Source organism: Apis laboriosa, unplaced genomic scaffold (assembly GCF_014066325.1).
Source record: "Apis laboriosa isolate Shangri-la unplaced genomic scaffold, ASM1406632v1 scaffold62_cov152, whole genome shotgun sequence".
Classification (NCBI taxonomy): Eukaryota; Metazoa; Arthropoda; class Insecta; order Hymenoptera; family Apidae; genus Apis; species Apis laboriosa.
Genome location: NW_025223954.1, coordinates 53,008 through 78,502, shown reverse-complemented (window position 1 = coordinate 78,502; position 25,495 = coordinate 53,008). Strand labels below are relative to the sequence as shown.

The 25,495-nt window shown below is 43.5% G+C and overlaps 1 protein-coding gene across 3 annotated transcripts in view; it reads right to left on the bottom strand.

The window, feature by feature from the left end:
* The window catches only part of LOC122718346 (sodium/potassium/calcium exchanger Nckx30C), a 43,817-nt gene extending 21,997 nt beyond the window's left edge, over nt 1–21,820 (bottom strand). The window contains exons 1-3 of one of the 3 annotated variants that reach the window (XM_043943296.1): nt 20,799–21,820; nt 13,477–13,500; nt 130–406 (exon numbers count right to left, since the gene is read on the bottom strand). In XM_043943296.1, coding sequence (XP_043799231.1) covers nt 130–406; nt 13,477–13,500; nt 20,799–21,707 — 1,210 coding nt within the window. In that variant the 5' untranslated portion in view covers nt 21,708–21,820. The remainder of the gene's footprint in view (nt 1–129; nt 407–13,476; nt 13,501–20,798) is intronic. The other 2 variants (XM_043943298.1, XM_043943297.1) reach the window with 2 other exon arrangements.
* Nucleotides 21,821–25,495: the final 3,675 nt, after the last annotated feature.

Here is a 25,495-nt window from a genome sequence, read left to right as displayed (position 1 = left end):
GAGGGGGAGGGGGGAAAGAAAGGAAGGAACGAAAACTACGATAAAATATAACGACTACGAGCTAAGAGCGTGCTGTCAGCGCTAAGGCAAAGCGGCAAGCGAGAGTGATAGAGTGTGGAGTTGGTATACCGGCGCGGGACTGACCGTCGTGGAGCGGATCGATCGTGTGGATCATAAGCTGTAGCAAGCCGTGCCTGAACTTGGCGTGGCTCTCCCTGGAATGAGACGAGGAGCCACCGTGGGCTCCCTGCTCGCAGCCCTGTCCGGCCGTGCCACCGGCACCACTGCTGCTGCCACCTCTGCTGCTGCACCCGGCCTCTCCACCCGCCGGTATGCCGCTGCTTCCGCATGCACCCGACACGCCACCCACGCTCGTCTCGCTACTGTTCGTCGCGTTCGGATGCTGCTGGAACACACACGTCATTTCGTCTCTCAATACAACATCGATCTCTTCCTTTTATCCGCTTCTTACATTTTTTATTTTATTTTATTTTATTTTATTTTACGTTTTTTTTTTTTTTTTTTTATTCTTCATTTGAGTGAGCTCGTCGAAAAACTATTAACTCCTCGTCTATTTCAATGAATTTTCACAACGTGTGTCGTTAAGGACGATATTTTGAGCAACTTTTCTTTCGTCGTATGGATCAACGTTCGAACGAAATAAAATTTATAATTAGAAGAGATTATAATTAGATTTATAATTAGAAGCGTGAAAATTCGTGTCGAAGTTGATTTTTTAAAATTACTAGCAATTTTGTACCAAAGTAAGACGATTATTCTATCTTTCCGTCAAGAATGAAAATTTGGCACAAATATATATCCAAATTGACAAGCTCGATACGCACGTAATGTGAAAAATATTTTTACACGTATGATTCCGTATATAAGAAACAATTGTTCAAAATGTAGTAGTTTTTCTGTTCTTAACAACTGATTTTGAAATTTACCGAAATCGGCAAGGAGGTAGCTTTTCGTCAAGTTGTCCTCGATTCGTGTTAGCTTTTATTCTACTATTTCATTTCCGTACTCGTACCCCTTTTCTTTAATTACTTATTCGTCTGTTTTTCTTCTTCTTTTCCTTTCCTTCGCTGCTATTTATCTTCGTTCACTCGGTCACCGTCCGCTCTAACTCGATACACGGTAGATTTTTACGAGACCCACGTGTGAGAAAAGAAGAATCGTTGTCCAATAATACCTTCGATTCGACTAGGGATCGTTTCAAAGATCGATCAAGCGCTCTGCGAGTATCCTACCTACGCTTCGAGAAACACCCTCGTGGCTTCGATTTTTTACGACTCGAATGAATCGGGATAATGGCTACAGTCAACCAGACTTTGGGATCGATGACTTCACCAAGCAACCGAAGTACGTTTTTACTTCATACACGGCATTACACGTTATCAAAGCGATTGCGTGCTTCAAACTACCTCACGCTACCTTCTTATACGCTCGAAAAAACAGTCGGAACAACTGCTCGTTGATCTTTTACTACTAGTGGAAATCTTAATCGATGTTAACCGATGAATACGTTTAGTAAATTTAGGAAACATTTCCAAAAAAAAAAAATTATTACAAAATTCGATTTTCCATATTTTTAATTTTCCAATCACGGAAACAAAATAACGAAAAGCCTTTCTTGATTAATGATATTAATCATATTCGATAATAATATCTTAATTATGATTCATTATTATTATTATTAACAATAAACAAATCTCTCTTTCCGAGATAATTTTATTTAAAAATGAGCAAAAGGTGAGAAAAATTAGTTGCATTCAATTTTTTTTTTTTTTTCATCGGACGAAACAATTCTTTCACAGTCGTGTCATTCTGAGGCCGGAAATATATGCGCGATGCGAAGCTTATCTTTTTAATCATACATGTTTAATCATATCTGAGCGATCGTGTCAAGCATACCATATGGCTTACGTATTATTTATTTATTTTCTTTTTTTTTTCCATCTTTTTCCCTCGATTCTTCGAAAGGACGAGAAAGAATGGCGAGAAAGATGATCTCATCTACTATGCATGAAGCGTTAACGTACTCCCACGCCTCGGCTTCCTACTTTCAGGTCGCTTCCGGATAATCGTGCAACAGTGCTTTGGTCACGGATCACGAGTCTCGTGTGTATCGCTACTAGCCTGGATACATAAAGCCTGTCCTTTTGTTCGTTTAGATGCAGATGAATCAGGGTTGTAATGACGGCCTAACTTCACCCGTTCAACAATAAACCCGTTACGAATCAGTGAAACGCTGTTCATTAATCCATTCGATTATTTCATTCGATTATTCTCGACAACTTGGAGAAACGTTCTCGAAGCGATATTCCCCATCGAGTTTGACCAAAAGTTTCTTCTTCTTTTCTTCATCGTTTAACTTGAGCGAATAACAATTAATTATTATCGAGTGAATTTCTTCCTCGTTACTCGATGAAAAATAAGAATCTTCTATTTTTTTTCGTTTGGTATGGACGAGTATGGAAAGCGCACGAGTAAAGAAATCGAGCTCAAATAGAGATTCGTTCGATAAATTCCTCAAATATCACGATGCACGGTAACATCTGTTCTATGTGCGCGAATGTTGCGAAAACATTCAAATTTTGTACAAATATCCGCAATCCGGTTACGTTTAATCTATCTCAATGAAATATAATATTAATTTTGTCAAAAACATTTTTTTTGTGCTTTCAATGATGAATCAAAAAAAAAAAAAAAGTGACTTTGACGAATGAGATATAATTTTAACATTCTTTCCATTTGGCGAAATGTAAAATTCTACGAGTCGAGAGAAAAATAAAAATCATCCATTTCCCGTTTTCAATCGTTTACAATTATGCAATAATTCGTAACACCGAATTTCTTCTTCGCGCTACCCGAATTTATCAGCGCTCTATTTACGAACCGTATAATTGTATCGAGCTTGATGAAAAATAAAAATTTCTCATTCAATTTTCCCTCATTTAATATAACGGGCATTAATTAATAGCTTCAAATTACTTCATCACTTGACTCAACGAACCGTCTTTATTTGCGGATGATATATTCCATAAAAATAGATAGGGAGGAAGAGAGAGAAAGCGAGAGGGAAAGAGGCGGCCCTGAATAAACAAACGACCTGAAAATACGCGACACGTTGATGCGGTAAAAAGTAATTTCGCGCGGGTGAAAAATACCCAGAGGTGGACGGAACAGCGGCAATCGAGACAGGGGAGAGCAGGGATGAGAAGACCAGCTATGAAAAACTATGATTGCTATGAACTATCAAAATTTCGATGTACCTTGCATCCTTGTTATCCCTTGTCTTGTTTCGAATTTTCCCTCAAGATAATACTCTCTCTCTCTCTCTCTCTCTCTCTCTCTCTCTCTCTCTCTCTTTCACTCCATCGTTCCTCGCCCTCCACGACTAAACCAAACAACCCCTTATCGCAATATTACCTGTTACGTGGCGCACCACACCGAAATGTTTACGAATTCGTCGAGGATCCTGTTTTCCGCGCGCATACTCGCGACGTAGTTTGCACAGAAGCGACGAGACGAAGCGCGCACACTCCACACAGAACGAGATAATGATGCGGCGTAGCCGACGCATAAGCTGGATTGCTCGTAATTCCGCGACGTCGCACTGCATTCGCTTGTGTTTGCCAATTACGTTTCCACCCTATCCGGAGGAAATTATCGCGCCAGACCGACGGCTACCTTTTTCCCTCTCCCTTTTATTACGAGGCCTAGGTTTAATCGCCGCGAACCATCAGACGGATCGAAATAAATGGACGTCGAATAATTGGACGAGACGGATTGGTTTTACGAGGCCGGGGTTCGAGAAAATTGTTCGAAATGAACGATTACGCGTGGAGATGTCCTCTCAAATTTTAATGAGCGTTCGAGTCGGAAGATTCGCTTAGGCTGGTTCAGAAAGCTTAACGAGAAGCGAGAGCTCGAACTGAATTTTCTGAACGTATGAAAAGTTGAAAAATGAAAACTTGATCAACGATACTCTTTACACGATCTATCTGTTTCCGCCGTTTCGAATTCTCTTCTTCTCAATTTTCCGCGATATGTCGCGCGAACGTGTGCAAAAGAAATTGAAAAGTTCCATTTTAAATTATGTTTTGAAAGATGGATGGGGCGCTACGCGATGAGAGAATAATTCTTGTTATTCAACGTGTTTTCTGTCTGCATCGTGTGTTTTCTTTCGTGATGAAAGTCTTTTAAATTTTCTTGTTCCTCTTCGACGAACGACGACGAGCGTTTTTCGACGAATTTTCTCGAACAAGAAATAAGTCGCGTGTTCCTTTTTTTTCACTTCCTGTTTTCAACCGAATCGCGCAGATAGATGGAAATTCGAGTTGATAACGATTAGCCAAAGATGATTCGGAGATAAACGCAGACAGTTACGAGGTTGAAACTAGGAATGCCAGATCTCAGCATCAACTCGGGATACATCTTTGTACATACGTCTGTGTTCGTATTCATGTCTGTCGTATCACGTCGACGAGGTAATGAACTTTGTAATTAACGAGATGGACTGCGAGAATCACGCGTGTATCCCTTCATGAGGGTATCCGAGAATTAGGTTGAAATCATACTACTAAAATCATTTGAACGACGAATATATATATATATATTCTATATATTAAATAGAAATGATAGAAGAATATAACATCTGTTCCAATATTCCTTATCGGATTCAAATTATTATTGTTAAACACGAACAATCATCTTCGGAATCGAAAATAAAAAGTGTCGAAGAAGGGTTCTTCTTGATTCGTCGAAATTGCGATTTTTACTTTTCTTGTTAACCGGATATATTTTAACGAATAAAAATTTGTTTTCCACATTTTCTCTTTTCTCTTTAAGAAAAAAATGTTAAAATGTTTCTAAATGTTTCTTCGTTACGAAACGATAAAATATATATATCTGCGCGGAGTAAATTTGTTATCCAAGATTCGGGTAACAATGTATTTTTCATTAAAAAAAATCGTCTCATTTGAAAACCCTTGATTTGATCGTTGTTCCAGCAATTTTTAACGACGGTATTTGTGCTCCCGAAAGATGGGGCTCGTTTGTCGAAATCAATAATACAAAATTTACTCGTGGACGCGCACCGGTGGAATATTAAATCTTCTTTTCGAGGTGATCCTGAAGCTGGATAGAATCATTTGTCACGGATTCGCTTATATTTCATCGCGAAATATTTACGTCACCGGGTTTCGGAATCCGCAACACCCTTGGGTGCCCTCTTCTCCTTCGAGACGTGGTTAAACACCGCGTTTCAACGCGGCATGAATTGTAACTCATCCGGGAAATGAAACGGGTTAAATAAATCACGGGTTGTGGATGAGCCGGCCCGGCCCAGGAATTATGTATTCGATATCGAATACGAACGAGAACGATCGCGAAAGATTTTTCAGACCCCCTCCCGTAAATCGTGCCAACTTTTCTAATCCCCGAGACGAAACGAGACGCGAAGCGAAAAACGGACTTCGTTTCTTTGCTGCTTATTACCGAGGCCCACTTTTCCTTAAAAAGTACTCTCGACCAAGAGTTCTGTTGACTTATCAAGAGTTTCGTTGCGTCTGAAAGCATAATGCAAACTTTCCACCAGGTATATCGTTCCTTCAATTGTACAGAGTGTTTCATAATCTCCGGTACAATCGACAGAGGATGGAGCGAAGAAAACTTGAAAAATTCCACGAACCATTCCTCTCTCTCTCTCTCTCTCCCTCTCTCTCTTAACGTGCTACGACCCACAACTTTTCTCCTTTGATTCATGATGTCGCATTAAGTCGATCGTTTCCACGATTCCGAAACGACAAGAGCAGAGAATTGGTTGGAGGAAAAACAGGCTCTTGAAACTCGCGCTAACTGACGGTGCTTTTGACAGGGGAAATTTCTTAGCGGATCCGTGCCAACCGAGATTCGTCCTTCGATCTTCATCCGACTGTCCTCGCGGCGATATTTGCGCCCGTTCTTCAAAATTCCGCGAGTTCGTCCGGGTCGAGCGATTGAGGCTGATATCGCGAATCTGGGCGAAGCCTTCGGGGGATCGTCGCTAAAAATTGGCACTATTTCCTGATACGAAGTGCTGATACTTGCACACTTTTTTGTACTTGGTTAAGACGCTCATCCAGCGTCTCGATCATTTATCATCGCGTTGAATATTTATCAATCCCGAAATTCTAAGAAACATTTCCGCGAAGAGGAAAAGAAGAAAGCTAGTCGATGAGAGAAATTAATCATTAATCGTATCTCTATTCCACGAAAATCAAGAGATTTTCCTGGAAGAGAATGACGAAACGAGAAAGGAGAAATGATACATCCGTCGAGGTTCGTTCGTTCGAGAAAAGCCAACTTCTTCCTTCCCCGCGCTCGTAAATATCACGTTGAATATATTTGTTGGCGAAAATATCGATGCGGCGAGGAGGACTGGGATGAAACGTCCCCGATCAAATAAAATATGATCACATACACCGATGGCGTCGGGAGACAAAACGATCCTGTGCACTTGTACGCAAGGGATACACAATGACAGATGCGAGTGATCGCTGTTGTATCGAAGAATAGAAAAAATAATAAATAGAGCGGAATAATATTGGGCGAACGTATTATAAGGATGATTTATTCAAAAATATATGGGAGAAGGAATCGGGATGGTCGCGGATCGCGGGGAGATGGGCGTGGCATTCGGGTCCTTTTCTGGGTTGGAGCGTGCTCGACACGATGCGAAACGAAAAACGATCAATTGATATATTGTTAATTGTTAATTGCAAATCGGTGCCATGTGAGCGCACGTCGAACGTTCGGGTGACGGTCGGGTTGCGCGCTTACAGGATCGCGTGTTAAGTCGCGCGCACGAGAGGTAAGCTGCTTAGTTGAGCGGCTGACAAATTTATACGAGTTAGCACGATCGTTGCACTCCTATATCTACGTACGGGTATGGTTTCCTTTCGAATTTCTCCATGTTTAACGCGGGTTAACATAGTAAATGAGTTCTCGTTTCGTTAGGAATTCGATAGCGGTTGAATTTGAACGAGGGAGGAGAGACATATTTAAAGTTCGAAGTCGCATATTTTGATTTCGACGAAGGAAAAAGAAAAGGAAGGGGAAAGGATCGACCTTTGGACTCGAGAGTTGAGTTCACGACGGCGTTTCAATCGATAATTCGGGCCAACGTTTAATTTAACGCCATCAAGATGGAAAGGATTGTTCGTTTGGTTATTGTTTCCAATGATATCGATCATCGATTCGCGTGGTTGATTCAGTTCGACGATGCCAATTGCCGCGAGCAATTCGGAACAATTGAATTTAGACCAACGTGAGAAACAATTCTAAACTTTCTCTAATCGAACAGCGCTATCTACTCCGCGAATTTCTCGCATGGCGCGAGATCGTTAACAATCCGGCAAATAAATCGACGACCAATATAAACGGGCTCGTTTTCCCTTAACGTCGAATTGCTACTTTCGTATACGCGGCAATACTCGCCGCCCTTCTACGTACTATTGGCCATGCTAAATTTTCATCTTCCAAAGTTTAACCCACATCCGCATACCTCGTTTCGTCGTTTCGTAATTATAAACCTGTTTCAGCAGACCGGTCGATTTTACAACGGTTCCAATTCTGTGCGGTGCACCATTCTCCCTCGTGTGTTCTGTAAACGTCGATTCTGTAAACGTCGATTCTGTAAACGTCGATTCTGTAAACCGGGAGTTCTGGCCTTGGCCCAGTTACTCGAAAAAAAGAAACTCGAGCGGGAAGAGAAGAATAACGGAGAAGGGAAACAAATAAGTCGGAACGAGATCTCGCCCCTGTCGCAATTAACGACAGTTACGTATGTGCGCGAAGTCGTGTACGAATCTCCGAGTCCAAGGGAAGGGGATGAAGCTGCGAAACGAGGAACAATTAGGGAGGCGATACATCTCGGTGGAGAGACGTCTCGTTGATTCGTGTAATTACGTAATGGAGATTTAATCGTTCGATAGAATAACGATAACGGAAGAGAAAAGTGCTGTGAAAGGGTGCGAAGAAACGAGAAAGAAACGAATGAAAGGAAAGTCTGTGCGAACATCGACTCGAACTTAAGACGAAGCGATGGTTAATAGCCTTAGTTATCGATAACAGCGTTATAATTAATTATAGGCCAAGTCGAAGAGAGAGAACAAGGACGACGAGTTGGAGTGTGGCAAGTAACGGAATTGTCGTGTTTCGACGATGATGCCGATAATTGCTATCCTTATTTAATCAAACCTCTCAGTCTTATTTAAATCAAAATTTCCTTCGACAAATCCCGATACCAGGGATCTTGGATTCTTTTGAAAATTTGAGACGCGCGTTGCACCGTCGATGTATACGTCAACGGACGCGAAAACAAACGGCACGTTTGAAAGGATGGACGCATATCAACGGCGAACGTGTTCGAACGTCCATTCTGGTTGCATCCTGCGTACGATACATTTCCTACTTCCTTCTTTTCTTCCTTCTTCTCTCCCCTCTCCCACTATTTTCTCTTTTTTCTTTTTTTCTACTTTCCTCCCTTTTCACGTGTAGCACGTCCGTTCGAAACAGAGTCGCATTGAACGAGAGCGTAGGCGTTTATCGCAGCTGGCAATATTTCAAGAGTGCACTGTCGAGGCAAATGCAGCGAGTAGGCCAAGTGAGGCCGGGGATTCATTTGAACTCGCTTCTTCGTCACATTTGAACAATGCCCCGGCCACTCGATTGTCACAGACATCTTTTGCACCGACTCGTCAAGGACGGCGAGTTGTTTCGAGCAAACAAACTTTTCTACCGAGTCCAACTGGACGCGAAAACAATAATTCACCCTGTAAATAAACCTGGGAAGCCTCGTTCCCTGCTCCCAGATATTCCCAGAGAAGCAAGCACCTTTGTACATACACTTTGTCGGATCAATCTCGCGGTCTCGCGTATATAACCGCGTCAAGTTTGCTCGAATTTTCCTCGAAACTGTTATCGATCGATCCCCGTTCGAGAAAGATGGTTCATCGACGAGCCTTTCGAAGATTAAGACCCGTATCTTTGGACTTTCGATGTTTACCAAGGTATTTATATCGTTGAACGATCGGTCGAATCTGCACGAAGAAGACGAGTCCTTGATAGAGAATTTTGATAACGAGACCTTCGAACAACCGATAGGATCANCCTTCGATAAACCGATAGGATCACCGAGAGGGAGGGGGGGGGAAGAGTAACCAACAATGGATAAACTTGAAATTACCGATGTCGGATTAAAAATAAAAGAGATTGCACGGGCGTGTACGACATACGATGCGACGACACGAGGGAAATTCTCGGCTGTCTTCCGAATCTTTTGTTTCGAAGACCGGTTTGACGTAATTGAACGAGCACCCGGGGTTAAAATATTTCATCGCGGATGGCAAGTAGGTCAAACAACGCAAAAGTAAGCTACATTCAACGAGCTACTCAAACCGGAGGGGAATCAATTAGGACGCGAATGAAAAAGTTTGTAATTATTTTGGGATCGTTAAAGTGAACAATGAAAAAAATCGTAGCTCGAAAGGATATACAAATAATTTGTATGTATCGAGGGATATATTGTTCCGTCATGAAAGATATTAGGTTGACATTATCGTATATCGTTAGATTCTTAAATCTTAATGCAATATATACATACCGCAAATTAAATTTTGTCTTATCGTCAATTTTGAGGATTAGCAAAAATTTAAAGAAATCTTATTCCAGATATACATCAACGTAATATTTTGTTATTTGTCACATTTATAGTTTATAATTTAAATTCTTATACGAGGCAAGGACCAAGGGAGGCCCAGTGGATGGCAATGAATCGAAAAGCCGCGGCATGAATGGAACAGTTAATATCAAAGCATCGAATGGAGAATGTGTGCATTACCTATGTGCGCATCCGGGCTTGCATGCACACTTAGACCGAGGGTTGCTGGAATATTCGTAAATAAATGATCGGGTCGGCTTACAACTGGCTTCGATTCACTGTCGTCGTCTTTCCATGACCGTTTCCTAACCTAGACACGTTTGCGCGCTCTTTAAAATCTTTCCTCGCTCCTTATTCCATATTATTATTATAATATCAAAATCTTGCCTTTATATAGGCTTTTCGTTACAACTTTACTTAAGTCGAGGACCTCCCATTCACGTTGCTTTAACTATCTATATCTTGTTTCCTCCAACTTAAATTGTTCATAACTTGACTTAATAAATCTTAATCGACTTTGCGCGTAAACTTTTGCGTTTGTTTTAGCCCCTAAAATCGAAAATTGAAAACTATTTACAATTGACAAAGAAAAAAATCACTCGCGTTTCATAAACTAACTCGTACAACTCTTTTTAAGAGAATCGGTGAACTAGGCCATTATCGTACGATCGAAAGTTTATCCGATTTCATTTCTATCGATCGATATTGTTGATTAATACGTACAAATTTCGCGTATAATGTTTCGCTATTTTGCGATTATTCCTTTATCGAGATACGATACGTGGTTTTTGAAAACGAGCAACTAGCACATCCGTGGAACGAGCAACAACAAAAATAGTTATCGAGCAGATTGCAGTTTTTATTGGCTCCCCAAGCAAATCGCAAACACAAAGAGTAAAAGTGGAGCGTTGCAATCGAAACTTTTACCCGTACGTTGGATAATATTGCGGTCTATAATTGACAACTTCTGCGCCAGGATGAACGGACAGCGGTCGCATCCGTTTACGAAGCAATAAATATCGCGGTGGCCATAGGATATTATAAATAATATTTAACGTAACGGGAAACGCAATTCGTGGACGTTAATGCGGATTAAATCGTCGTTAACATCGAAATTCTAATCGCGATGCAACGATTCGTCATTTCTTTTGCAATTTCATCGACGAATCTTTCTATCAACGATGACGATTTGTTCTCGGAAATTTAAAAAAATTACCTTTTCTATCCATCGGTAATTTTCTTTTATTTACAACAATTTCGAGAGGAATCGCGAGATCGTAGCTTCTTCGTTGTCGATTAATAATAGTTTTAGTTGATTCGCCGCTTCTAATTATCATATCGTGGAGACTATTAATTGATTGGAATTAAAACAACTAATTGTGAAGAAGAAGGATGCCTGGATAAAAAGTCGAAGGAACGAAACGGGGCAAGTCAAGAGAAGAGGCGATCGAGCGAGGCAAGGAGAAATTAAAAGACGTGGAAATGGACTGGTGAATCGAACTCCGGAGACTAGTAAATTTCCCCCAACTCGAGCTCTCGCCAAGGAGGATAAGAATGAGAAAAAGAACCGCTACGAAATCGGATCTTGTAACTTTTTTTCCTCGATCGTTCGTTCGACTCGTGCTCCACAGGTCTGAAAAGAACGGGTACAAAAAAGTCAAGGGATGTTTCGACATTGAATCCGATTACGATTTCCGTCTCGACAGGATGTCTTACCGAGCCATCGTAATACAGTTTACGAAATACCGATCGTTTTATTTAGATCCGAGAGAGAGAGAGAGCCAATCGAGACTGGTTACATTATCGGAATAATTTTACACGGGGTTGTTTTGCTTCGCGAAATTATATCTTCTCTCCGGTCTCTCGATCGAAAATCGACCATCCTAAACCGACAGAGCCGCAATTACGCAACTTTTATTTCCGACCCAGTTTGCCTTGCCATAGAAAATCACTCGGCCCAACTTTTCTCATATAGAATATGCGATAAAGGACAACAGTCTCGGTTGAATTCTCCCAAATCTTATCGGAGTAGTTCCCTTTCTTCGAGCGAGCTTCGAGAGTCGAGGGTTTGATTTATCTCCCCCGATGGTCGAAAACTAGGTCGATCGTGGGTCCGTGGGCATCGATTTTTCGAGGAATGCGAGCACACCACCTTTCCGTGAATATTTCCATCGATCAAGCGTAGACGACTGAACGTTCGGGAAAGTAATCTGGTTTAAGTCCGCGGAGGACTCGGTTAACCTCGTGAATCATTGACATTTCCTCAAAACATTGTTTATCACGGTGATAGAATTGCAAAAGCGACGAGGGGGCGGAGCCGCGCGCAACGATAGAAAACACGAGCGTTCGATACTGATTAATTCAATCCGATTCGCCATCGGACTTTCAGACCCACGATTCCTATTTTCCATTTCTCAAATCTAATCAACGAGAAAAACCTTTGACGTCGGTTACGTCGGACGAACGCATAAATTATTATATCCTTCGATCAAGTCTTCTAATTCTAATTCGATCCGATTTATTTTCCTTCACACGAGATATTCGTGGAATTAGCACGGCTCCATCATCATCGTCGAAACGAACAAATACGAACAATAACGAGGGAACGAATCGGTTAACACTCTTTTCGCTAGATCATCTATCCAAAATAATTTCGAGCCGAAATTACGATTGTGGACGTCGTCGTATCGAAAGAACAGAAATCGCGTGCAACTTTCAACCGATCGAACCAATTTTTCTTCTCCCCTTCTCTCTCTTTTCTTTATTCATCCCTTTTCCTTCTTGTTCCCCACGTGTCACCGTCTTATCGTCTACATACGTGTTCATGATGGATGTTGCCCCTGTGTGTGTGTACGTGTACATACGTACGTGTCTACGTATCTATTATGCGGAAACGGGGTTGAGGGCATGGATAAACGATTCTTTTTTGTCGTAGCTGCCACTTCTCGTGCGCGGAGCGGACCTGACTGCATCGGTGCATCCCGAACCGATCAAGGGGGCTTGATGAAAGGGAGATAGATCAGAACTGCAACGGCTCAATTCGAAGAAGGTGACAACGAGGCCGTGCATCAAAATCTCACGAGGGTGAACAGCCTCCCTCTCTCTCTCTGCCTCGTACCCTTGAATCCATCCCTCCGATATCCTTTCTTTCTTTTTTTTTTCTTTCTTTCCATCGTTGCTCTCTCGTTAAAACCTCGTCAATTTTTAACAAACCGATCCCATCCCCTCGAATCGTTGGTATCATTCAATTATACGTCAAATTTCCGCTCCGAAAGTCGCGCAGTATAGTCCCCTCCAGCAACACTGGAGAGAATGCATCGCGGAGAATCGAGGGACGATTGCGCGACTTTTGGAACGTCCGGTTCAGTTTGATGCTTTGTTATGAATAAATACATCGATCAAAGGCATATGACGTGGCAAAGTACGAGGACACAGAATCATGCATCGCGTAGAAACGCCACGATTGCTAAACTTTCGCCAAAGATAATCCTCGCTTCCTTTCCGCGGCATTTCGTTCCTTTCGTTCCGCTAGAACAAGAATCGATGTATCACGTACGATAATAAAGCAAAGTTTAGCAACGCGGCGATCGTGTATAGAAAAGTTTTGTCAACCATCGTGAAACGAAATGATATACGTACGCATAGAGAAAATATAAAGATACAGATAAATAGATAGATAGATAGATAGATAGATAGATAGATAGATAAATACATAGATAGATAGATAGATAGAGATAGAAAAAAAGAGATAGAGACATGCGACTCACCAATGCCTGGGCGGCGCTCTGGTGCTGCAAGCAAGAAACACCCAGTTACAATCACAGTAACGACAATCGAGTAATTGTAGTTTTGTTCGATGATTCGTGATTATCGCAAGCGGCGCACAGTCACACGAGAATGCAGTGCTCGCGAAAGCGTTTCACATCGACTTGTGCACAGAGAGATTACGCGTCGTGTAGAGGGATGAGTATGCGGCGTCGTAAACCCAGTCGAAGGTCGCGTGCCTCGATTAGCGAACAAAAAGAACTGGTGAAAGAAAAGAAGTAGCGATGGAAAAATTAAAAAGAGATCATAAGAGGAGAGATGTGAAAGAAGAAGAGGAGGAGGAGGAAGAGGAGGACGAGGAGGAAGAAAAGTAGAAAAAGAAGAAGTGGGGAAAAAAAACAAGAAAAAAGAAGCGGAATCCTTGAAACTTACTTACTACAATCGTGCAAATACTTGCGACCTTCGATCGATACGACGGCATCTCGTTTCCCGAATGCAGTTTGCTTCATTTTTTTTTTTTTTTTTTTTTTCTTTCTTGTTCGCGACATCTCGCAAGCTTGCAGAGGAAAAGCAGGGAAGAGGCTCTGTGGTCGCGAACGACAACAAGTGCTTGATTCTGTTAATAATTATGAGGCACGATGATTGGTGTTTCTGAGATGTTTGATGCGGATCGATACGGTAATTTTGACGCTGAATTTCGATTCAGTCGGCAAGGATTAATTAAAGCGAATCGTGTCACGATCCTCGTTTTCCACGTTGGCGTGTTTGCGTGGCACCGTGTTTCGCATCGTTCTAACGACCTATCTCGCACGGCTGAGTTCAACTTTGCCATCGTTGGAAAAATTCCTCGAAATTCCCCATTAATCGAGGCAATGAACTTTCTTCTTTGAAAACACGACAATTTGAAATTTGCTCGACCGTTTGAATTTGTAGGTAGATCGTGTAGATCGAATGAACAATTTCGTCGCGTTCTACGTTTCTTCGAGACGTAGTTTTATCTATTTCAGTATTTATTATTTATTTAAATCTCGTTAAATGATCGTTATTGAGAGAACGGGACGAATGCGAAGGGAAAGATACAAAAATCGAGGTATTCTCAGTGGGAGAATATTTTAAAGAATGATACGGGAGAAAAATATCGTCACGATGGATTGGATCGATACAGAGTTTGGAAAAAGAACGACTGCACGGAATCTAATAAATTTCGAAACGAAACAACTATCGATAGAAAAATAAATTTTTTCAAAGCGATGCGATTCTGGAGAAGAATCCAGTCTATGAAGAAACGAAATGAAAAGAAAAAGAAACAAAAGATGCATAAGATAAATTTCAAATGCGATTAAAAAACGTTTCGACCGTAACGAATAGATTACATTCGAGGCGAGAAGATTCCGCTTTGAGCGCAAGTTTTCGCGTCGCAAAGTTTTCGCGCTTCTTCTTCCGTTCCTCGACGGAAGAGTACGGAAGAATTCCTTAATTGCGTGTTTCCTCGCGGAAGACGAGGCGAGACTCATAAAGAAATCTAGAGCGCATACCATTTGCGGAGTACGTGACGTACCATCAGAGGCGATCATTTTTGCGCAAAGTCAAAGTTTAGTTACGTCCGAGTCGTAGCGACAAAAGCCTAACGAAACCAACAGCTAGTCTCGATCATGGTCTTTCGCGTACACAAGTGTATCCCACGTACGTAGACGAAATCGGTTCCAACTATACGACGATGCGCGAAATTTAATTAGGAAAAGTTACACGCTTCGCTCGAGCATTCCCGTCCACGCGTTCCTATTATTCCAACCGGAGTACAAGCAGAGTACATAACGTGTATACGCGCGCATCGCGAGATCGAACGAAATACCATTCTCGCCGTTGAAAACATCCCTTCGACTCGGATTCCCGAATGACGTTTCGAGTGGCCAAGATTCCACCGAGACCAAATTATCCAACATCAAAAGATATTACGTTTCCCGATCGTTCTTTTTAACAAACCTCCGCGACAGAGAGAGACTAATAGCCGGAAAGTTGACCTGGATTTTCTTCCTCCGTTCCATAATCGATGCAACGGATCACGAGTTTCTCGTCTTCAAATCGTATAACAATTTCAACGAATCCAACGATAAATCATAAACGTAAATCGAGTGGATCTTTACGAACTACGTACTCGATCCGATCGCACAATTTTTATTCGCATCGCGCGACCTTTGACGTTTTACCGAAAATCTAAAGAAATCTAAAACTAGAACCGACGACGATTTACTTTTCCAACATCGATAGAAAGAGAGACGTTCTTCTCTTCCCTACACCACCCTCCCCTTTCCTTTCTCTTCGTTTCCTTTTAAAGAAACGAGCCAACGAATCGCGAGAATTCGGCTAGCACCGGGTCAATTATCGCAAAGGTGGTATTGATCTATTGTTGCGCGCTTATTCGCGCGGAGATCGTTTCCCCAAATGGAACGTGGAACGGGAAACTGAAAAATACATTCTCGTTTTTGGAAAGCGGAGGAAATGTCATTGGTCAAGGTAACGGGACGAATTTCCACCCGCGAATCGATATTTCAACAAAAGAATCTCGGCCGCGCATTAACAGACGAAAATACTTTTTTCCCATTTCTTTTTTCTTCTTTTTTTTTTTTTTTTTTTATCTCAGGGAAAAAACAAGCGACGATAAGTTGAAACAATTTTTTCCTACTTTTCCTCGTTTCCGGAAACAAGGAAATCGTCCGAATAATAACAATCTAACCGAATAATCGCGTTCCGATACGATGATTCGAATCTTCTTTCGTTTGAACAACGTTTTATTATTGTTCTTCAGAAGGAGGCAGCGAACGATCGGTAAATCAGATTGTTTCTCTAATTACACAATTATGTTAATCATTGTAATTATTGTAATTGTACGTCGTAGAGAACGAGACGAATCATAATTTCTGGGGCATTACTTTGCGAAAGTAAAATCTAATCAAAAGTTACTTAGCTTAATTCCGAGCGACATTCCCTAATTGGAGAATAAATGAAAGTTTCAGGTGTCGTGGATAAAGAGTCGTGTTTGTATATCGCGATCCCTAAACGCGTTAATCCCTCGTGTCGAAGCGGGATTTCTTTATACGAAACTTTTTTCATCGGTAGGAAAACCCGGTTGCTCGATGGACACGTTCGCGTTAATGGGAAAGAAAAATTAAGGCGAAACGAACGATACCGATGTGCACAGCGTAGATGAAACGAGCGAACGAGAGATGAAAGGTAGCGAGATATAGCACACGCTCGCGTGATTGATTCCCGACTCATTTATCTCGAGAAAATATCTTTCTTTGTCCGAGACAATCACAATTTTCTAAAAGTTTTCCAGATGCATCTTCCGTATACTTTGAAACCTTATACTACGATTCCATCGTATCATCGGCCGAAACTTTTTTTTTTTTTTACTTCCGAATTCCTTTTCTCTTTCCTTTTTCTCAAGGAAAAAAAGAAAGAAAAACTTTGGAAACGTTTTACAACGTTTAAAAATTCTCTCTCTTTTCTCCTTGAAAAATTTCATCTGTCATTTCTCGAAAGAAATCACCGTGCCACGAGATACAATCGATCATTCGGTGTCCACGAATCACCGTACAATTTCGCGAGCGAATCCAAACCTGGAATCGCGATTTCCATATTACCGAAATCCTTGTCCCTTTTCAAGAACCACGACTCCTCGACAAGGTGCACGCAGCTACGCGTCGACGCCTCCGTGTCTCGAGAACCCTCTCCACAACTCGTGTTCGTTCGTTTCACGGCTTCGCGTCCGGAAATAAAGAGAAGCGGTGCTCGTCCGATTCGTCGAGATTCGAGCAAATTTTTCTTACGGTCAAACGATCTTGATAAGTCGAAAAGCGTTAAAACCTCCGAGATATCTATCGACGGTTCTTTGAACGGGCCGATTATGCCGATTCGCGTGTTTCCAAGAAATAAAACAACGTCACAACGAGAGGCGAGACCGACGATTAATTATATTATTAGCATCGACCCCCCGTTCACTCTCTCGAAACGCTTTAGGTCTGTCCGATCAATCGGATTTTGTCAACCAGATTTGCCGGCAACTCGAGCGTACGTACGTATACGTTTTATATAACGTGAAGAGTGGAGGAAGGAGAAGAGCTCGACCGTCGGTGGTTGTTATATCGTCGTGGCGAGGTTAAGCGTGGAAGGGCCTCTGTCGAATCGATTCGACGATGGGTGGAGGGCCTCTGCACACTGCAATGCCGTAACTTGCCCGAGAACCAAGATTTTCACCAACTATCGGATAAAGATGGAAATAGCACGGAGGGAAAAAGATGAGGAGAAAAGGGGCCGGCGAACATCCTCCCTTTTTTACAGAATTATTGGATCCGTCCTTTGTCCAAGTATTTCACGGCGATGGCAATTTCCAACTCTTCGCGACCTACCTTCGCACTCGGCCATTCGTGTATTAATTAAAAATTTGATCTTTCGATTGGTTCAAACGGTCCTTTCCTTTCTCCTTCCTTCGTTCGATAGTTCGTTCGATTTTCTAATCGCTCGTTTCGCTCGTATCGCATGATTTCGACAACGAAATTTTCCAACGGATATAATTGGACGCGTGAAAATTTCCGCAAGAAAATTAAATCCAACGATGTTGGACCGCGCAAATTCCGATCGGCACAGCTTTATCTCTCCGTACAATTACCCAGTCATTCACCGTGTCGGCCCTCCGTAATTTTCAGTAATCTCTAATCAGTGTCAATAAGGGAATTATATTTCGAACCCCTCGATATCGCGTTTGAGTGACAGTGGCGTTTCGCTATTTCGCGATATTAAACCAAGCCAACGAGAGGATAAACACGCGATACGAGCGGCATTCAACGCGACAAAGACGAGAGACTAGGAATAATTGGTCGAGAGACGATCACACTCGAGATACTTGGTGATATAATTTCCCCGTGAAATCGTGACTGGCTTTTTAAAAAAAAAAAAAAAAAAACGAAAGTCGAGAATTTACGACTATATCTCACGGCAGGGAATCGCGTATTCGTTTTCGCCGTTACCGTTATGTTGGTCGTAGTAGATTTATTTTTTTTTTTTATCGACCACGATCTTTATTAACGCAATTAACGTTGTGACAGTCCACGCGCGCACGATCCATCTTCCCGCGTGACAAACAAATTTTTAACACACGATCTCTCGAGGCTGTGTGCACGATCATTTGTAAAAAAAATGAAAAAAAAAAAAAGAAAGATAAAAACATAATCGCGCGGGAGGAAATATTATGCAACGTTTCCCGATATCGACGCGCGACTCGCGTTTCGTGGCACGAAATGACAATAACGGCGACCGATCAACTGTCATTCGGGCTTGGTTTATAATTTTCACAAGTTATCTTCCACGTCCATGGACAATCGGGTCGTGAAAAAAAGGACAGGGGGATCCGAGTACGGTCAGATCAACGCCACTGTCCCAATTCCCGTATCGAAAGAAGTCGATAGACAACGTTGCGCGATCAGCAAAATACAAAGCCCGCGAGTAATCGTGCGAGTATATCGAATATACTCCTCTCTCTCTCTCTCTCCAGGACCGATCCCCGATCGATGCGTTTCGAGGATAGCAAAGAAATATCTTTTTCTCCGCGAACGATCTCTTTCGCAAAATCGTAATTGAATCGAAAGAAAAAAAAGAAAAAAAAAAAAAAAAGAAAACGTATTTGAAACGTATTTTCGACAAAATAATTTTCTCGAGTTCGTGAATCGATACGAATTCGAAAACGAGATTCTTGTCAAAAATCGATCGCCTCGCGCGATGAATCGAAATTCCATTCTTGGCGAGAGAGTGGATTAATCGGCGAAAGATTCGATTCGATCGATCGATTTATTATTCGCGTCGTTTACATCGCGAATCGATCGATGTGTCATAAATTTCATCCACCGTATATACCGTCCAAGTTCGTGTCCAAGCGAGCTTTTTCTTCTCTTGGATGCGTGTTACGCGTCTAATCGAGCGTGCAACTATAACAATCTAGAATAGAAATAATTGGTAAAAGTTTAATTCGAAACATTAACGAGTCCATCGAGAAAATGCGAGGAGTACAGAAGAGAGGAAGAACATGGACGTAACGTTTATACGTGGCGTCGTTTCATCGATCATCGTTCGAGAAAAATTTGAACGAAAACGTGGAAAAATTCGAAAGCGAGAAAATTCAACGACGCGAGGATTCGATTGGAAGATAGAGAGAAATTAATTCGACGTTGATTTCCACCTCGTATCCAAAGATGCGTTTCTCCTGATTTAAAAGCGGATACGCGCGGTAAGTGTACTACTAATTAAACGCGCGCTGTGTCGGATGGAACACGCGCGTAATTGGGCCATCTTTGGCGCATCGGGATTTTTCGCTTCAATTTATTCGTCGAGATCGACCTTGCGCAAAGTGCGGGTATCAAGAGCACGCGATCATCCAAAGTCAAGCATTTTCCATTCGGTCGCGATGAAAATTCTCCTTTCGCCTACTTTCCTTCTCGGAACCGGAGATATTCAAGGTTGTCGGCATCGTTTCCTTATTTAAGATACAAGGAGAGCGTCGAGGAGAATGAATCGATGAAACGGAAAGAGGTGAAACCGTTAGTCGATATTCGCTCGTGCGATATACGCGTAAAAAGCACGACTCGTTTACAAATTCTGCTCTATCGTATATCAAAAGGTACACGTTCGCACCGATATGACGATGATATTTGACCGATTTGTTTAAAGATCGGGCTTTAAGAGCGAGCAGATGCCGAGAAGATGCAGTGGGAAGAATGGAAGAAGAGAAAACGATAAGAAGGAAGGAGACCGAAACGATAACGTGGCCAATGTCGCGACCTCGATACTCGATCAGCCCTCGATTATCCCCCCTCCCTTCTCCTCCTCCTCCTCTCCCCTTCCTCGCCCCCGATGAAAGAAAAGAAAAGAAAAGGAAAAAGAACGAGTCGATAAGAGAGCAAAGAGAGTGGTAATGTTCGTCAACGGGAGAAAAGACAATCGTCGACGAGTAATAATAGCCGTGCGAGTAGGCAAAGTCACGCAACGTTTCGATTTCTTCTTGTTTGAAAGGAAGAAACGATAGGTAATAACGCGATCGAACTAATCGTAGAAATAATGTAATAGATCGTAGATAAACGATTTGGACGAAGAATAATAATAAGAAGAAGAAGAGAAACGAAAAGAAAAAAAGAATAGAGATAGATAAAGATGAAAAGGGATTTGTCTCGTTTTAAAAGTTCCCCTTTCGGAGAGAGGGTTGAATGTGTGCACGACACGTTTCCGTTTCAGTGTGCGTTAATAATCCGTTTGCCGTATAGAACGGTGTACATACCGAGGGCATCAGCTGATCGGTAGACCTCACCCGGGTCACCTTATTTCTGTGAAGCACTCTCTTGACGAGCTTCTCCATCGGTTGGTTCCACTTCATGAAGCTCACGTAAGCCAAGTAGAATCCGAAGAGTACGAGGGCCTCGTACCAGTGAATATAATTATCGCGGAAGAAATAGATCAGGGTGAGCAGACTGGCGCTATAAAAGGTGCAATCGCGGAACAGAGGCCACCATGTGAGGGAGAGCACGGTACGCGAGAATATAGCGCACATGCCAATCACGAAGAGAATATTGAATACGGCGGAGCCGACGATAGTGCCGATACCGACATCGTCGAACGACACGAACACGCCGATTATCGATGTGAAAAGTTCGGGGGCCGAACCACCGGCCGCCATGAAGGTAGCACCCGCAACGTCGTCGGCGATCTCGAGTTTCTCGATGATCACGTCGAGAGACGGCACGAAGAACTCGTCGCAAACGATCGCCAAAGCGACAAACATGTACACAACACCGATTACGTGGAGAATCACGGCACCGCGTCGCCGTTGATGGACGGTGAAGAGATCTTGGGGGAAGAGAGGCGCCTTTTCCTCGGTCATGTTGCCGCCGACCTTCTTGTGATGGTGATGATGAATGGTGCTGTTGTATCCGTCCTCCGCGCGTAGGTCGGCTTCGTTGTTGTTCTCGTTTCCGTTCGGTGGAGGCCAAGTACCGTTCGCCGAGTGGGCCAACAGGGGCGTACTTGTCTTGTTGCTACTCGTTTGCAGAATGATCGGCGCTGGCCTGTGCCCCTCGATCGACGCGGGACCGATCGCTAGGGTCAGCAGGGCCGAGGCCAGTACCGCAACCGCGAATCGCCGCCTCCTCCTCCAACAGCATGTACGTCGTTCGCCGCCTGTCACGATCATCGTCGTCGCTCGTGTTGCTGGTGCTGGTATCTCGCACCCTCGAGGACGTTCGCCGTCGTTAGCGAGTCCACCGTCCTCCTCCTCCTTCTCCTCCTTCGTCTTCTTCTTCTCCGTCCTCCTCCTCCTCCTCCTCCCCCCCGTCCTCGACCACCTCTCTGGCCTCCTCCGCCGCCGCCGCCGCCTTCTCCACCGCCACCACCACCCCCTCCGCCGGCACCACCTCCACCACCTCCTTCTGCGTGTCGTATCGTGTCGCGGCGCGGAGGGTGTACGCCAGCAGAGGTACCCTACTAAGGCTGGGTCATGTTGAAACACCGAGGAGCAGCTCTCGCATGCTCCTCCACCTTCGATGGTTCCCTCCCCGATCGACCGCTGGATCTATCTTTCTTTCTCTTCCGCGATTTCTATTCCACCCTTCTTTTTCTTTTCTCTTTCACTGTGTTGCTTCAACAACCGACCACCTCCACTTTCCTCCCTCTGCTTCTTCTTCTTCTCTTCTCTCTTCCCCTTTCTTCCTCGCGCAGTCTCCGCTTCCGTTGTATTCTTATCGCTACTCCTTTTTACCAGACATAGACACGACTACGCACTGCCAACTTCACGTCGACCGGAGGAATCGTTCACGGCGCGTACCGTTGCGATCTCTAATAACTTTAATCGATACTAACGTAGAGGTATCGTCGTTTTACTCTCCAACAATCACTCTCGATCTAATCATCGACGCGAGCGATGTCGCCGGATATCCTGTTTCTCCTCCTCTTCCTGCTTCCCGGCGGCGTCGTCGTCGCCGTCGTCGCCGTCACTATCGTCGTCGTCGTCGTCGTCGTCGTCGCCGTCGCCGTCGTGGTCGCTAGGATGCGGTGGATGGTGCATATAACCCTGGATGGATATACAGGAGCAGCAGAACGGCGCCCCCGCCGCGATGCCCGCCCGCTGCACACTGGAACAACCCTGTTCCGTTCCGTTCCTCTCTCTCTCCACTTTCCACTCCCTTCTCTCTTCGCCACCATCACCACCACCACCACTCTTCGCCCCTCCGCTGTCTCGCTCTCATTTTCGCCATCCCTTCGACCGACTCTCTTTCCCTCTCGTTTCTCCCTTTTCATTCTCGTCTCTCTGTATCTGCTCGCATCAGCTTCTTCCATCTCCTTCGTCGACATTGGGCGTCTTTCGTCCTCCTCTTCTTCTTTATCTTTCGCTCCCTCCCTCTTTCTCCCTCGCTTTTCGCCCTCCGTATCTCTTTTTCCATTCAACGGAACCACATCGGATCGTCTCTTCCCTTTCCTTCTATATACCCCACCCTTTCCGACTCTCTTTTCCACCGATGCCGCGTAGCGCGTCCCTCTTCTTTCTCGACGACGCTACTCCTCCTCCTCCTCCTCCTCCTCCTCTTCCTCCTTCTCTCTTCCACCTTCCCACCTTCCCTCTTCCTCCACTCCTTCCGTCTCTTTCTCTTCCACCCCGATACTCCCTCCCCTCCCCTCTCCCCCCTCTTTCCAATGGTAGCAGAAGAGTCACCCTCCGACATTTGCCGTTTCACTCACCGCCACCCGTGCACCCTACTTTCCTCTTCGTTTCTCTCGAAATTTCTCCCCATCCACGACACCTGCTCGTGGTGGTGGTGGCTCGTAGAGGTGGGAGCCTGCGCACGTGTAAGCTCTAGTAACGTACGTGTACGTTGGTCGGTCGAGTGTGTAAGTGTGCGCGAGCGCAACCCTCGCTGAACCTCCCGCTCGATATCGAAGAGTCGACTCTACGACTCTACGCTACGAATCCACGTATACCGGGTGTCGCCACGATCATCCTTCTCAACGCGTCAACGTGTTTTCCTTTCGCGTCGTTCGCTTCACGAGCCACGGGATTCTGCCAATCGCGGCATCTCGTTCTTCCTTTATTAAAATTAAGAGATTCTTACGAATTACGAGTAGTTTGACGAACTCTTTCATCAAGCTATATCGGTTCTTTCGTAGCCTCTCGAGTCAGAGATCCACTGGAATCCAGAGTCTTGGAATTTTCGACGCGTTAACCATTTTGGAGAACATTTTTATGTAATTCGACGATCGTAGATGGAAAGAAAATTCGAAATATCATCGAAATATACGAAACTTGTATATTTTTTTAAAACGGGACAGCGTTCAATCCTCATCCTCCAGCGATAGCCTCGCAACGAGACGAGCAAAACGATGCTCTAATGTCGAAAGTTTGGACAATGCCTCGAGTATCTCGTGTCTCTCGAGCGATTCAACTTTTTAAGCTATACATAAGGAGGAAAGAAATTCGAGACTTGTTCTCTCTTTGAAAACTCTAGAACACGGTTCATCGATGTTTAATAGAAAAGATGATATCTCGATATTTGCGTGCGGTTACTCTAAATTTCAGGCGGCGTGCAACGAGCGATAAGTAATGTCTATCGTTAAACAATTGCTAATTCTCGTAAACTTAATATATCCAATTCAACGTTTCTCACGACAAGAATAACGAGTTTAGCGTAAAAGTTTGTTATCGGAGAAACGGTTAGAAACGGAATAATATTTCCTCGTCAGCCTTGTCACAACGAAATCATGCCGTTCCTCTCTCCTTAACCTTCTACATTTAAGATTCTCCGTTTCGTCGAGAGAGAGAGAGAGAGAGAGATGATCACGCACGATCGGAACACAAAACAATCTTAAAAACGTATCGCTCGAAAGATCGAAGAACGATACAACACTCAGCAACGACCACGGCTTAATTTTATCGTTACGTTGGTAGGATTCTTTAGATACTCGCTTAGACTCTTGACCTTTTTCTTCGCTTCTTTCGCTGCGAAACAGAATCGTGGAAAATTGCGACGGTACACGCAGAACCCACTGTGTTCGGTTGTACAAAGTTTGTCTCGAGGCTGGCGTAACTGTGCACCATTGTGATGCGCAAACTGTCTGCTTGCTCTTTCTCTGCATCCATCAAAACTTCGCCTGTCCGGTATTCCTTCTTAAAAGCCGGTTCGTTACGTTCCAGAGGTCGTTACAGTTATTAGCGGGCGAGGAATGCCGGAACCGGAGACTTTCCAGCTTTTGCTTCGTTTCATCTTTCCGCGGTTTTCGCTTTTGCTATCAACCGACACGTGAGGGAAAATTCTCGTAAAAAAAAAAAAAAAAAAAAAAGAAAAGCACCGACTCGATTTTTAAACGATGATACGCTTCTTATGCTTGCCTCGTGGCTTTCGAATTTTAATTATAATTTCGCTTTCCTTCTCCCTCTTTCAAACATCCGTCGAAACACGCTTGATTTATAGTTGTTTTCCGCATTGATCTCTTGTCCTTGTCCTTCGTGGACTCGATCCGCCATAAGAGTTTTCCTTTCGAGAAATTACCAATTCTTGAATCTCACAAATGCGTCTCGATGCTTTCAATCGGTTTACGATAATTTTATAATTCGAGTTCCGTAACGTATTTCACGGGAATGAATCGTGTTCCGGCTTACGTCGCGAAATACGATCGGGAGTCATTAATAATATTAATAGTTAAAGAAGGGGTGAATCGTTTAGAGTGGGATTAAAAGTGGCCGCAATTTCGCCCCTAGCTTTGGAAACGATGGAACGGAAGAGGAAGAACTAGAGAGAGCAATTACCCGGCCAAGGGAAAAAAATGTATCCTCAATTTTCCAGTTCAACGAAGTCAATGTTTGAAACGAAGCCACCGATTCTATCGAGCCGGACATCTACTTATACGGAAATGTACATCGATTCTGATATTATAGCATCGATCGGAGACCGACTTAGAGCCGCTCTTCTCCCGCTAAGCCATGCGCGATTG